Source organism: Colias eurytheme, chromosome 24, assembly GCF_061535395.1.
Source record: "Colias eurytheme isolate Ceu_HAF_F1 chromosome 24, ilColEury1 Martin Lab GWU primary, whole genome shotgun sequence".
Lineage (NCBI taxonomy): Eukaryota > Metazoa > Arthropoda > Insecta > Lepidoptera > Pieridae > Colias > Colias eurytheme.
In genome coordinates this window covers 6,351,305-6,367,465 of record NC_143003.1, presented here as the reverse complement: position 1 = coordinate 6,367,465, position 16,161 = coordinate 6,351,305, and the positions used below count along the sequence as shown (strand labels likewise).

Sequence of the window (16,161 nt, the reverse complement as noted above, 5' to 3'; positions counted from 1 at the left end):
AGTGTAATATTTGGAGATTATACTTATATCTACTACTTATACGCACTACTGAATAATGTATGATCGCTTTTTGGGAAAGTCAGTTAAAAAAATGCATTTGATTAATTAGTTTTGTTATTTTAACTACAGTCCACATTGGTAAGGTTAAAGGGCAATAGATAGTTTGCTTACGCCTTTGCTTAATTAAGTACCTACTAAGTGGTTAGATTAGTTTTTAATGTTCAAGCTAGGATACCTTTAACTACCTACATATTAAAATGCAGAAGTTAAAAATATAGGTTGGTACCAAAGTCATTAGCCTACCTAGCCTAAATAGCCTACCTAGTTTTCCCAGGAATTTCAGTTATCTAGGTACATTAAAAGCCTTTTTTACTTTTACGTAAACAGGTAGGTATAAGTATTTTTTTTGAGTAAAAGAAGCTTTTTCTAAGTTTCATCGTAGTAGGTATCTATTAAATCATTAGAACTCACGAGTTTTATTTTATACTGTACCTCAAATGGTTGCTAAATTCAAACAATTTTTACAACTTTAGGATATATTCACTTACCTAAAGACCATCAGTTATAGAATTTCCTCGTTTTTTTTAAGTTAGTTATACTATGCACCTAGTAGTAAATATGGTCTCGTGATTACTATGGAACTTTTATGTATAAATAAGTAGGTAGGTAGGTAAATACTGAAGAGTTTCTTGCTTGATTGAACGCGCTAAATGACGCGGAATAACTAATCATTCCCGAGATTTATTGGATACCTATGGATATTCTATGTATATGATCCCTGAGTGCCATAGGTTGTATATTATGTACCACGAACGAAGCTGGGGCCGAATGCTAGCCTTACATGAGAAGCAGTGTCCCCTCAAGCATTTCTTTATTCATATTTATTTTATTACTAGCTTCCGCCCACGACTTTGTACGTGCATCCCCTGTGAATCTGTGAAAGATGAATTTTCTAAAATCCTTTCTTAGCGGATGCCTACGTCCTAACATCTACCTGCATGCTAAATTTCAGCCCGATACGTCCAGTGGTTTGGGCTGTGCGTTGATAGATCACTATATCAGTCACCTTTGAGTTTTTTTTATAATATTACCTATATAGATTGAATTACGTAGATCATCGAGGACGTGTTTGCTATAATATTTCTTTTTAGCCGGGTAGATGCTTGTAATATATGCATTTAATAAAGACCAAAAAAACAATGATAGTTAATACTGCCATCTAAAATTGTAAGGTGCTAACGTTATGTTTCTGGTTCGACGTTAACTAAATAGATGTCCGTTTTTCTTATCTCAAGAGAAAATTTAGGTAAGTACCTTAAACCATATCCTAGTATGATGCATTTTTAATAGATGTCGCTGCTGTCTACATGTTGAGTGTCCTTTTATGATAGATGGCGCTAGTTATGTGGCTTAAAAATATATTGTTTTTATCGTGTATCAAAAGTTATTAATGAATAGAAACTTGCTTGATATTAGAGTTTAAATAATCTTATTACTATAATCAAACCAATAATCATTAAAATCAGCTATCGTTCTTTTACTTATAGATGTTAAGTACACGTTAATATGTACAGGATAATTAGTGAAATATTCTTTGAAAGAGATTAAGCACTCGAAGCTATCGATATAATATAATAATTTTACAATCAAAGTAGGTAGTTTATTTCAGTTCAAATTCCCTAAAAACGCTTAAGCTAAGCTTCATTATAATTTATCATGTATCAATAATATATTGAAGGTAATGAATTAGTTGATTATTTTTCATAGTACATGTAACTACATAAAAGCTTGAGAAGGAAAATATCTAAAGATATAAAAATAAGAAAGGTAGTGTATAAATAAAACACCGTTATATTTTAAACCAACTTTATTTTTAGCTAAAATATAATAATTCATACATCAAAGAAGTCCCCTAAGTATACAGTTACAATACCGAAGTAATACAAAATAAAATAATTTCCATCAAAAATGAAAATAGCTACCACAAAATAATACAAAAGTCAAAACGCCTGCATTTTGTGCTCGACCAAAAATCGTGAAATCGAAATTATCGTATAGGGCATTGGACGGTAATCGAATGACAAACCCAACAGAACAAGCATATTGGAAACGTAATGGCACTTAATATAACAGATAATAAGAATACAGATAAAAAATATCCGACTTGCTAATTTCATTTCTTGTTGGAGGTGAGATACATATAACACGCCAATCTACGTAATTAGATATCATCCATTTAATTCACAACATCCATCTCACCCCACTTTGTAATACTAAAAACCAATCATTACATTAAAATCTCAAAAATGTATTCAATTTTAAAAATACGGACGGCACGTGCAACATATTACGCAAAAAACTTAAGCGAAAACTCAACGAACCGACATCATTACGAACACCGATGATTATGTTTATAACAATTGCTTTTGAAATCGGACTATACTAGTATGGCCTGATATGCAATATCGGAAAGAGACACAGCGATGAGAGGTGCGCGCGTGCGAGCGAGACGGCACGCGGATAGAAATGAAACTTACCTACGCTTAACATTAAGGGGGAGTACCGTTGGTCGTGCGGCCCCCCCCTCGCGATCCGACGCGAAACTAACACATAGCCACTTACCTAATTGTTAGTAAAAACCTTAACGCATTCAAAATATATATATAATTATATAGTTCATTATAGTAGGTGACCCCTAAGTCGACATCGTCCGTATATGTGTATAGTTATAGTACATCTATTTTTTTTCTCAAATAACTCTGTGCCTAATATACATTTAAGCCGTTTTTGAAAAGCTCGTAAAGGGTAGAAAGTGGACATTTTTCGAACGTTAAAAATACTACGTGGTTTGTACGTAACGGAAAACAAAATGCGAAACAAGTTCGCGTTGTACTAAATAAATGCGTTTATGACGTCACAAATGCAACCGACGAATTACGTCAGATTAGTCAGCAAAGAATAAAAAACGTGTTAGTTGCAGAACCGGCGAAGCGGCACTTAATTGTAAGTAATAATATACATATTATCTTATAATAACGTTCACTTACAACCGACTCGATACGAAACGTCTACTATCGATACATAGATACATTTTATCCATAGAAAAAACATAGAAAAGCGACGTCTATTTCATTGTAGAAGAGCGACACGCCCGTTCTAAGAAAGCAAGCGGGGAAATTATTGTTTTACGTATAAATTTGATATGATCATTTTGAGACTTAACATTTAAACGTACTAACGAAATGTTACGCGTGTAGAGTTGCAGTCAAAGTGTATAAACTGTCATTTTCTAGCCAACGAATTAACATACAATTCTCTCTATTTCCTTACACTTTGACGGCGACTCTATACAAGTGGCCGCGCGCATTTGTGCTTTATTGCTATAAAATTGATTTCAAATCGAGTCCTGTCTATATGTTCTACGCTCTATGGTAGATCGTAGATATAACGGGACCCGAATAAAACTCATTTGTTTCAAAAAATGTATTACAAAATCAATTCCTTATAACTGTGCGATAAGAATAGTGTTTGTGACGTTTCAATATTAAATTACAGTTTTAAAATAACTTATAATCGAAAATATTTCCTTAAAACATAATCTTATAAAAAAATAGTCAAGGTCTTACTCCTCACCCTCTATGGGCAGATATATATCTTTCTTTTTCTTTTATAAAGAAAATTTATTTTCTTGCTCTAAACAGTGCTCGGGAATCGAACCCAAAACCCATTTTAATAGTTTTACCAATCTCAAATATTAATTACTCTTTAACATTAAAACGTCACAAGCGAGAAGGGTATACATAGTTTGCGCGGGCGAGAGTGAGACGGCGATAGGGTAAGTACTGTGCGCGAGCGAGACGGCACGCTTACATCGTGCTGTTGTCCCACTCTAGCTGGCTGATGTTCCTGTATTTGTGCTGTTTGCCTTGGATCACTGGAACAAACGGAAATATATGTAATTTATTTTTATACAATGCAATTTGAACCTTATTATGTTTGTGTTAAGGTATGTATCGCATAACACTTTTTAAGGAAAGTCGTCAAATTTAATGATGGTTTTTATAAACAATTCGTTGCCCAGTTCTGTGAAAAGTTCTACTTCTATTAATAATTGAGCTTAACTGAGATCGAATAAAAAACTGTTAGAAGCAAAACTCTGCCCATGCTTATTATTAAACTCTGCCTAGACAGAGTTTTATAATGAACGTAACAGCCAACTTTAAACATTACTATCGACGTAATAAGGTGTTAATTTCAATGCAAGTTTCATAAAACATTTTTGAACGTCTTTTCATGGGCGATTTTTTTTAAACACGAACTTTTAACAGGCAAGTGTGACTCTACTTGTATACTATTATATACTACTACTAGCTTACCGCCCGCGGCTTCGCCCGCTTTGTCTAAAACTAAAAATTATATACTAAAACCTTCAATCACTCTATCTATTAAAAAAAATACCACATCAAAATCCGTTACGTAGTTTTAAAGATTTAAGCATACAAAGGGACATAGGGACAGAGAAAGCGACTTTGTTTTATACTATGTAGTGATATCAAAATACCCTCATCATCCTCATCGGACGAGTCGTGTTGTTCCGAGTCGCTGTCTGAGCAGCTTTCGCCGTCCGAACTGTCCACTGTCGCCGTGATATTGGCACCCGCCACTGCGCTATCGGGTACACTCTGCGAAAGAAAACACAGTTATTTATGAAAATATATGTAAAACTAGATTTCCGCCCGCGGCTTCTCCCGCGTTTTCAAAGGAAAACCCGCTTAGTTCCCGTTCCCGTGGGATTTCCGGGATAAAAACCTATCCTATGTGTTATTCTGATGTATAAGCTATATTGTGGTAAAGTTTCATTCAAATCCATTCAGTAGTTTTTACGTGAAAGAGTAACAAACATCCATACATCCATACTTACAAACTTTTGCTTTTATAATAGTAGTAGGATTAGTAGGATGTTTAAATGCAAATAAGGGATTTATTTATTAATTCTACGCTACTTACATCCTCCATGGGGTTGACAGTTATAGTCAAGGCAGAGTCATCCCAGGCCATTTCGTCAGCAGCACGTCTCGGGGTGCGAGCTCTTGCCCGGGCCCGAGCTGCCCCGCCCAGGGCAAGCAGCAGGATTGCCCCCACGCACACTGCGCCGATCACTAATGTCACGTTCGTGTCTGTGGAGCGAGATAATATGACCTGGGTTAAAATAATTCGAACGAATACCTTTTTTTTTTAAGTGGAGAAATCTTGCATAGATAACCTCCGGGGAAAGGGCCGTGGGTTAAGTCGGATTCCTACCGACCAAAACCCCACTGTATTCCGTCAAGCCGCATCAACGACGGGGCCACGGGTATAGGTAGAATTCATCCGTCCCATCATCAAAATGAAATACTGTGCAAGTTGTGTTCACTAATTTAAGAAATGAATCTTGTTTTAAATGTGTCTATGTGAATGTTAATGTATTCATTTCAAATTGTGAACCAAATAAAATAAATAACCAGTGGTCGATGACACTACAATCATCAGTCATCGTTGTTTGTTTTTTCAGTGTTGAAAAACATGGTTTTTATTATTAATAATAATGTTTGTTTATTGCATTGTGTGTATGAATAATAAACTATTATAATATTAATAATTTATCCTGCAATCCGTCTCGAAGGACCTTTTCATATGCAAGTAAATAAGTACCTAAGTAAGTAAGTAAGTAAGTGTACTCACTATCAGCATGATGCAGGTCGAGCAGCCTGGGTGCAGGTGCATCCGCAGAGTGCGGCGAGTGCAGCGCGTGCGCGGCGAACGCGCGCGGCACCTGCGCCGCTACTGCCGCCTCCGGGATCTGTCCGAAATAAATATATCAGTACAAGTTTTTAAGCTATTGCATAGCTTCTATCGCGGGTCTTGAGCGCGGGGATCGAATCCAGAAATTTAGTAACGAAAAACCTCACGCTCCCCACTCCGACGGGCGCGGAGGTGTGGCTTGAAGGCATAGCATGCAATAGCTTTACCGCGGCAGTCCCCGAGTGCCACACGTCTTTTTGACGTGACAACGTCTTATAATTCGATAAAGCCGGCTGCACGCACGGAAAAACATGACTCATGCGGCGTTACCTCACTCTGAGGCGTTCCATAGGCTTGAAGTGCAAGCGAGAGCGCGGAACGAGCGACAAAGAAGCACAATCGGACGTTGTCACGTTTAACTATCGTCAGTAAACCGACTTTACAGACAACCAATTTTTTTTTCTCAATAAATGATCAATTTGACTATAGTCGAGCCAATAATAAGTCCGTATCGATTAATTTACTTTAATCGATGTTTTTAAGCAGGTTACCTCTCTTCGAAGATAAAATTGATAGACGTCAAATGTTGCCTATTAAAATGGCTCTACTATAGAGTATCAAACATAATTGTAGCAGTTGTATATTATAATCTTAATTATGTAATTTTTTTTTGTATTAATTAATAATTTGTATTGTTAATTGTTGGTTGGAATGGTTTTATATAAATAAATAAACTTGAAAAAATAGCTAATCCAGTGTTCCTAGAGATTTTGAAATTTTGTGCGAAATAAATTTTTCAAGGAAAATTAAGTTGGTAAATATATGACACGTTTAAATACAACGTCATCTATCGGACTTTATAATCGGATTAATTTATAATATGTTATAATGAATTTTCCCAGGTGAATTAGATAATGTACGGCGGTAAAAAGTCTGTAGTTAATATATAGTTAACCCTCCAGGCACAAAAATTAATAAGTTTCATAAAATAATTCCATTACGACGTGAAAAAAGGACAGCCAAACAAACAAACTACATTTATATTACTAGTAAGGTATTATCTCTTCTATTTACACTCCATCTAACTATACACACCTTATCTCTGGCCACAGCATCCAATTTATCAGCGAGTCCACTCGGACGTTGTGCGTGCACATCTCCCGCCGCACGAGGATGGACAACGGTCAACTGAAAATTATATAATTATTTTTATTAATACAAGTAGAATTATTAATATTCTAACTTGAGTTATATATAGTTTGTACTTATTTGTTTAAGAGATTATTGTTGGAAAAAAGAGTTCGAACTTCGCTACTTATAATACCTGTAAATTACTACTTCTCATGTCTTTGAATTGTTGTTCGAATCAAAATATTTCAACAGAGAGTTTTCTGTTAGGGCAACAAAGAAATGGCTTCACTTTTATTCACATTCTCATAAATTATTAAGAATATTCAATTCGTTTATTTATTTCGGTTGACATTTTTCCATTATACATAATTTTTCCACCCTGTTGTCATAATATCTTAAAAATACTTTTTATAACCCTCTATAAAAACCTTCCTGACTACTAAAATTTACAGCTAAAAGCAAACAAAACCACATACCGTTTGCACATATTCATTGCTAGTGAAGCGGCCGTTGAGTTCAGAGCAAGTCAGTTTAAACACGCGGTTCAGGTAATAGGCCGGCTTCTTGTTACTGTATTCGATGTCGCGGAGTACCTGTAGGGGAAATAAATATTAATGTAGAAAAAAAAATAATCCAAATCGGTTCATAAACGATGAAATTATCCGCGAACACACATACAAAAAATAATAGATACGATCGAATTGAAAACCTCCTCCTTTTTTGAAGTCGGTTAAAAATAAAGATAAATTTCAGGAAAAGTAGGCATTTTGGTAATTTAGTGGTCTCAAATGAGCCTTTTTTAAATTATTTAAAATTTTATCTGCTAGTTTTGCTTTGTTCTAATTTAATATTGTTAATAGGCAAAACATGTAGATTTATTTATTAAAACTGTGAAACGAAATAAATTTTATTTGCTAAACATGAACAGTGTAAACATGGATCTCATTGCCATGTTCCAAAGCTAAAAAAACGCCCAAACATTATGTATTGGCCTTAAAAATTATGCTTTCTAATGCATTCGGCTCTACTACTGCTAAACATGCTGTAATAATGTATCTTAACTTATGTATACCATGTTTACTTGCAAATAAACGATTTATTCATTTACCGTTTTCAATTTTACGATACAAAAAAATTTTATTTACAGAAACATTAATTTTCTAGTCCTTAAGTTTAAAACCCACCTTCTGATAATTATGAACCGTATCAGCTCCGATCAAGTTAACTCCATCCCTTGTTAGAGTGGCTCGTATATCCGAGTCGGGCAAAACCGAGTGCCCACGTAGAGCTAGTGCCTCGTGGTCCGGGTTCAGTGCCGGGTAGACGGACACCACGCAACTGTCCAGTTTCTGGCTGTCCGCTTCTGTGAGAATTTAATTTTATTGAAGTGAAACTTCTTTATCGGGGTTGGAAAAAAAATTTAGTGTAACATTTTTTCGTTACGCGTGACATTTTTCCGTTACGCGCCATCTTTTTCTTATCCCTACCACGCGTGATTCGACGTATTTCTGTAAAGTTGCATATAGTAAATTATTTTTTGAAAAATAAGGTCATATCGAAGTTTCACTTCTTACGTGTGTACACTAATACACAAAGACGTTTTATTATTTATTGCATATGCGAAGTACAAAATTTTGCACAAATTATGGGTACTCTTTTACTATTGACAAAAGCTAGAGCATTGTGAAATCGTTTCGTTTAGAATTGAAATTTCTTATCTTTTACATTTTTTGGCAGTTTCTAGTAAACTATATATAAATAAAGTTATTAAACATATACATAAATATACAATCATTTCGTAAAAGTTTATTGTATATTTAAAATGGTACGTACTGAAATCAAGTACCTATTTTAAAGTTGAAAAATGTACAGTGCCACAAACTTAACTGACCCGGTGACAAAAACTGGAACTACTAAAACTACGAACTAAAATCGACATCAGCGACACTGTCACCACATAAGTTTGTGGCACTATAACATGTCTAATAATGGATATAAGCGAAACAAATCAAAGGAGGCTTTATTACTTATCACACCAAGAAAAAAACTTCTCACCAATAACAGAATCCCTATCCCTCGCCAGGACCTTAACCTCCAGATCCGGGAAGACCGGAAGACCAGCTCTAAAGTGGGCGTAGTCCCTCGCGGCATCCGCGCTACCGTTGAGCAGAATCGTCGGTGTTTGCGGTGAGAGCACCATCACATACGATTCAGCCGGTCGGGCCTTGATCACGCGCCCATTGTCGCAACTGATAAACAAATTATGTGTAATTATTTATTTTCTATTTTACATCTATTTGTTTATTTCAGTAGCAGATAACAGTCACTAGATTTTTAAATTAAATCTCTATAGGGCGTGAAAGCATAGATTTAACTTCCAGAGTACAAAGTGCTTTGTATTCTAATTGATAAATGATAATACATCAAAATTTCACCATTTTAGACCTACATTTAACAGGATTTTAGACAAAAATAGGGGTGCACAATGCAAATTTTCATTTAATAAATGCCACAAACCAAAACTTTTGTCTCTAGAGTATTAAATTCAAATGTATAATTTATTAGTACACAAAAACTCACGTAATAGTAGTATCCAAGTGCACATTCCGTCTGCCCGGGGTGGGGAAAGACCTAGCATCCCCGTAGGCGACGCGTCGCACGAGCGTCTCTACTTCTGCCGCACCGTCACCTTCCACGGACACCGATTTGAGATCTAAAAACAAAATAAATATAAATCGTGATTAATTATTAAATACATTAATTAAAGAGTCCTTCTGCTGACACCGATTTGAGGTATTAAAACAAAATAATATAAGTGAAGTCCCATGTCCCCTAGTGGGGTAAGGGGCAGATGCATTATACATCTGTATCACTGATCGATTTTCTTTAGGGACAAGTAGGTGATCAGCCTTCTGTGTCCTACCAGACCGAGACATTTTTTTTTCTTCGTCTCCACCGGGAATCGAACCCAGGACCCCTCGGTGCTACGCTCACGCGTCAACCACTGTACCAAGGAGGCGGTCAAAACAAAACAATATGGTATATCGATATTCGAATCGCATATAATATCGTAATAATCGAAATTATTGAATAGTTATAAACAACCTATTAGGCAATATTGCATTAAAAAAATATACGTGATAATCGGAGCAGATCCAGCTAGCTGTCGGATTTGGACACTCGAACAGCGCTGTTTATCATTTCAGGAGATCAGTTATTTTTATTTTACTACACTAACATAGATCAAACACCTATTCCTGTTATCGTCCCTCCTTTACTAACATAGATTGCGCACCATCCCCTCCCCCTATACATTCACATGGATTTCGCACCTACCCCTGTCATAATCCCCTCTATTTCTAAAGCTACGCCTTCCCCTACACATCCCCCCTTCCCCCCACATAAAGCAACTTTTCCCTATACTCACATAGATCAGGAGCAAGCGACAGTCCCTCCCTGCACCTCGCGGCACAGCGCAGAGCTGCGGGCGGTTGGACCGCTCCTTTGACCACGCCCAACCCCGCCATCCAACCGTGCATGTGGTGTTTCATGTCACTTTCCGTGCCTGGAATGTGGTTAAATTCGTTATTTTTTAAGTGAAACTTCTTTATCGGGGTTGGAAAAAAATTTTGTGTAACATTTTTTCGTTACGCGTGACATTTTTCCGTTACGCGCCATCTTGTTTTTATCCCTATCGCGCGTGATTGACGTATTTCTGTAAAGTTGCATATAGTAAATTATTTTTTGAAAAATAAGGTCATAAAGAAGTTTCACTTCTTACGTGTGTACACTAGTACACGCACACATTTTTTATTTGTAGAAACATGCAGGATGTCATATAATATAACTTACATTTTTGGCAGTAATAGATAGCAGAAATATTGATAAATAACAAACTTCAAACAGTTAAAATTGAATGATGAATATCATTAACATACAATGAACAACTAAAACAAAACAGTCCTTCACAAAACTCTGCTTTCGCATGCATAAGTCAGAGTTATCTAAAGGGCTACTCTATAGTTTCTACAAGAAACTTTTTCCAATAGTTGCCTTTGACGAGCGGTTGACTAAGACACAAAGTTCTTTTCTTTTAAGCTATTGCATAGCTTCTATCGCGGGCCTTGAGCGCGGGGACCGAATCCAGAAATTGCGTAACGAAAAACCTCACGCTTCCCACTCCGACGGGGGCGGAGGTGTGGCTTGAAGGCATAGCATGCAATAGCTTTACCGCGGCAGTCCCCGAGTGCCACACGTCTTTTTTTATCCACGTACCCTGCCAGCAAGCGCCCACAACCATGGTGGTATTAACTCCGTGCGCGGGGTGCAGCGGCCAATCGTCGATCACCTCGGGCGCTTTGCCGTCCGCCGCTCGGTATAACTCCCCGTCTACATATAATTCGACGTTCGGGAATCGCACGTTCACTGCGTAGTGATGCCACTCGTCGTCGCACACCTGTTAAAGAAATAATACATAAATAGATATAAATATTTCAGGACAATTTTCACACACGGTACGATCTGATCCCATACAAAGCTTTCTCTTTGATATGGAAACCAGATGGCTGATAAACATATATATATATATATATATATATATATATATATATATAGACACAGATCAAACATCTATGTTCATCACACAAATATTTGCCCCGGGTGGGAATCGACCCACGACCTCTGGCTTGGAAGGCAGGGCCACTACCAATCAAGCCCACCGGTCAGTCAAAAATACTCCAGGTAATATGCTAGAAAAATCATATTTTCTTAAAATTCCAAGTGAGCTACATCAACAATCATTTTACATCAAACATCTAAGTGTTATCATATAATATCCGTAGATTTTTTTCAGTGGAGATATTACCAATGCACTAAGATACAGATAAAAGAGACGATTATAGGATTCAGTTTAAAGATAAGTATCTTTTAAACTACGAAATCCTTTGCTTATTATAAAATAAATAAGACCTGAGGCAAAGTTTTCAAACATTTCAGTGATACATTTAAATTGTGTTATTGACAACTGCAAACTCAATAAAGATAAATTATCTATTTTATAACAATCCATTCAACAAAAAACTATATAACATTACCTCAGGCAACTTCCAGCGCCATTCAGCAGGTCTGAAAATGTTCAAGTCGCCTTCACCGAAATCTCTTCGCAGCAGCAGGATCAAGCGGCAGTTGCGCACAAACAGGGCGTAGTGGTGTCTGTTCATTTCTGTAAGTTATTACGATTAATAATTTTTCATAGCCGTATATAGATTACAGGTATTGTCTATGAAAAGATATCTCTAGAATCGGTTATCGTTATGAGATATTATGGTAGATTAAGTGCTGCCTAGCAGCAGCTGCTAAAATCTGCGCCTTACCGACTATAATGATTATGGTGTCACGACACTTAATGCCTCATCCTAGCTAGAATTGACAGATTAGTTATGTTTTCGTTCACGATAACTGAATCATGTCTCTCTCACTCTAAAGTTTAATCCTGTGGGCATCAGTTTGCCGTTTTTGAAGATCTCCGCCTTTTTACATATAACAATTATGACGTTACCACACTCCCTCTGCTCTATCACACTTAATGCCGCAGCCACACTCTCTACACCACTATGCCCCCCCATAGTGCTGCGGCCACACTCACTGTGATCGTCCGCGAGGCACACGACGTGCTCCTTGCGGTGCTTGTCGTGGTCGGGCGGCGGCGCGTGCCGCAGCCACACGCTCACCGCGAACGTGCTGCCGAGCGAGTGTGGGAGTAGCGTCTCCGGTACTACGGCTGAGGTGGATTCGCCGTCGAATTCGAACATCTGCTCGCCGTCACGCCCTGAAGAATAGCATAAAAACAATTAATAAAGCAATAGCAGAGCGGAACAGCTTCGCGAAGCTGTCTGCGCGAGACAGCTCGGCCTATGTAAACGAGGCTCGAACGCGTGAACTGAAATTTTCCACGGCCGAGCCACGTCTACATACATAGAGGTGACACGCAACATAGAAAATCGAGCAGTGTAAAAATATCACTGTATTGAATATATATTTAAAGGTTAAATACATTACATTGATCATTTAAATAAATTAAAAACTATAAATGACGATTGACGTGTGCTAGGGTCACCAAAAGCAAATTCACAAAACTCGCCAGAAAAAATAGTATCCCAAGTGTCTATTCTTCAAAGATCTTTTAAAATGGTACTTGCATGTTGATGGAACAATCCGAAAACAAAATTGAGCAAGGAAAAGTTGTCACTTACACAAAAGATACACAATGTTATATAATTTTAACACTCACCTGAATCAGGTTTCAAGGACTTGGTCCACTCATTGCCAACACCAGGGCTCGGTAGTAAATCGATGGTTTTCGGTTCCAGACCTGTAAAAATAACGATTATATAAAATAAACTATATTAAATATCAACAAAGTTCAAAATTACATGCGTCACACTCAAAAACGGGATCGCTACAGTTATTATTTTTAAAAAGCTCTTGAAATGTCGTTTCACTTATCCCTTGAAATTTGATTAACAATTATCCAAACATTTATTTTATAATTATTCTCTTCGCGTCCTAAAATGTTTTGTACAAAGTTCAAGTTATCCAATTCAAGAAAGCTGTATTAAAAATTCAAAAGAAATGTCAGGACAGATTTATAAACATGAATTTATCTATTAAAAACCATTTATTCAATGTTACAATTGTTTAGTTTATTCGTCCTCACTTCGAGAGAAGGCGGACAAAGTTTTAGAATCCCGTCCGTTTCTCATTTAAATATTTAATTTCCATTTAGAATTTGCGGATCGGTATAAATACGCGCAACTTTCAAAACAAATTATCCAGATTGCTTATGCCCCATTGTTAATGGAACATCTAGTAATAATTTCCTTTCAATTATTGCTGTGTCCAAGTTGTTTAGAAACAATATTCGGAGGAATAAGAGCAATTCTACCCTCGTACAAACGATCAGTATCAGGAATACAATCCAATTTTGCCAATATCAAACTTCAGTTTAGCAAATGTCCGGAAAATCGAAAATGCTATAATTCTATAGTTATGAAAATTTCCTCTTTGGACAACCAACTTCTTTTCTTAATAGACTACTGTATTTACACAGGTCACACAGGTAATTTGTCCCATCGTGTTGAAACACCGCCGACGATTGTAGATAATTTGTTAAATGACAAAACTCTGCCTGCATGTCTATTTGGCAGAGTTTCTCTTGGACAGTTTTCTGTAAACATTACGCTTTTAACGCTGCTCCGACATTTTTGACGACCTTTGATTATCGTGAGTCTAGTTTTTAGAGTTGATCATTGAACTAACTATGCAGGAAGGAAGGTGTGATTCCACCATCGAAATAAGAACGATCCTCGCTCCCTCTACTCGACTTGGCGGCCGTTATGGCCCCGATGAATGATGTCCGAAAGTTGTATATCTATACTTATATTATAAAGAGGAAAGGTTTGTATGTATGTATGTATGGTTTTCACGCATAAACTACTGGACCGATTTTGATGAAATTTGGCACAGATAATCTTTAGACCCTGACAAAGAACATAGGCTACCTTTTATTGCGAAATATGTACCACGGGCGAAGCCGGGGCGGACCGCTAGTATGCTCTATAGCGAAAACATTTCGCGATTCAGAGCGAGGTGTCACTACACTCACCACAGATGCTCTTCTGAGCACGCAGCGTGTACGTGTCCCGATCGCAGGCCACGCCAGCGCGTGACGCTTGCAGCGTGACGGCAGCTTGTATGCGCGTCACGCCGGGACAACGCTCGTCGCTAGAGCATGCCTCGAGACGAGCCGCTGGGAATAGGGCAAGCGGGCCAGTGCCGGGGGCGTAGTCTACGCGCTCGGCGATACCTGGAATATTGGTATAAATATAAATCAATAATGTGAGAAGGCTGATTGGTGATATGTTTGCGAATTTCGCAAAATAAAATAAAACACCTTATAAAATATGTATATAGATTAAGAATGAAGTAGAATACATATATAGATGGAGAAGATATAACGTTTGTAGTAGAATCAGTGATTATTGAAAATGATATTATATGACATAATAATTTTAGACTATCTGTGGTTTTAAAATTATAATGTTTAAAAAGGCAATTAAATAAGAAAGAAGTAATCTAATAAACCTCAATATATACGATAATACAATTTGAGACATTTCGATAAATGCATCTATATGTAGAAAAAATCGTTTATTATTGGAGACATGAAAAATGCAAATTAAAAACAATTTTCCCATATGTTCTACTTAAATTGCAACGCACCTTTCCATCCAGCCCTGCAGGGTTTGTTCACTTTGATGGTCACCATTACAGGCGCGGATTCCATCATGCCACAATCGTACGCGACCACGGATAGAATGTGATTGTGTGACTTCTCGTAATCAAGGGGCTCCGTGTTGCGGATAACACCTGAAAAAACAATTAAAATTATTCACTAAACATAAACATTTTCAAAATTCCCATTAACAACAATAAAAAATAAATCAGGCCCAATATACGATCCCTGTGACACACCAACACGAAATCTATTCGTCTATCAATCAAATATAAATCGTTACACATGGAATTGATTACAAATTCGACATAAAATATTCAGGGCTCGTTTCACCGCTTTCTGATAGTTGATTTGGGCGTAAATTTTCATACACCATTTGTTATTTTACTCGAGTTAAGCTAAACAGAACATATCCAGTAGCTGTGAAACCGACCATAAGTGTCTCGTCTCATTACTATCAATAAAAGAGAGTGTGTGTGCCGAGCATACGTGTCAGAAGTGAAATTTCCTAAATACCAAAATTTTCGCCTTACTCCATGTCATCATGGCATTGCCATGATGCTCTCAACGCACTTAAAGAAATTTTGCTTCAAAAAATAATTACTACACATGGAATTAATTACGAGTGCACCTTACACATGAAATATCACTTTAACCCCAAAACTCACCTTCATTATCAATCGTAAACGGTTGACTTCTATCAGTGATGATCTCATACTTGCACACATCGCCATACCGCGGGGTGCAATCACGATCAGTCGCTTCCACGCGCACAATCTCATCGTATATCTTGCCCTCGTCGACGGACCTCACGTACGCCGCCTGGCTGAACACCGGCGCGAATTCGTTCACGTCAGTCACTGTTATGTGCACTGGGACACTGGAAAAATGGACATGATTTATAGGATGCGTAATAAATCACAATTTCCCCTTAAATCGATTCATCTACGTCCAAA

The 16,161-nt window shown here is 37.1% G+C and overlaps 1 protein-coding gene across 1 annotated transcript in view; it reads right to left on the bottom strand.

The window, feature by feature from the left end:
- Positions 1-1,849: 1,849 nt before the first annotated feature.
- Cals (calsyntenin 1) overlaps positions 1,850-16,161 on the bottom strand; it is a 189,928-nt gene continuing 175,616 nt past the window's right edge. The window contains exons 4-20 of the mRNA XM_090115663.1: positions 15,874-16,085; positions 15,193-15,339; positions 14,576-14,776; positions 13,202-13,282; positions 12,557-12,739; positions 12,006-12,133; positions 11,188-11,368; positions 10,340-10,477; positions 9,493-9,625; positions 8,968-9,161; positions 8,097-8,275; positions 7,389-7,505; positions 6,877-6,969; positions 5,722-5,839; positions 5,008-5,177; positions 4,562-4,682; positions 1,850-3,934 (exon numbers count right to left, since the gene is read on the bottom strand). Of these exons, the coding sequence (XP_089971789.1) occupies positions 3,867-3,934; positions 4,562-4,682; positions 5,008-5,177; positions 5,722-5,839; positions 6,877-6,969; positions 7,389-7,505; positions 8,097-8,275; positions 8,968-9,161; positions 9,493-9,625; positions 10,340-10,477; positions 11,188-11,368; positions 12,006-12,133; positions 12,557-12,739; positions 13,202-13,282; positions 14,576-14,776; positions 15,193-15,339; positions 15,874-16,085 (2,464 nt within the window). The 3' untranslated portion in view covers positions 1,850-3,866. The remainder of the gene's footprint in view (positions 3,935-4,561; positions 4,683-5,007; positions 5,178-5,721; positions 5,840-6,876; positions 6,970-7,388; positions 7,506-8,096; positions 8,276-8,967; positions 9,162-9,492; positions 9,626-10,339; positions 10,478-11,187; positions 11,369-12,005; positions 12,134-12,556; positions 12,740-13,201; positions 13,283-14,575; positions 14,777-15,192; positions 15,340-15,873; positions 16,086-16,161) is intronic.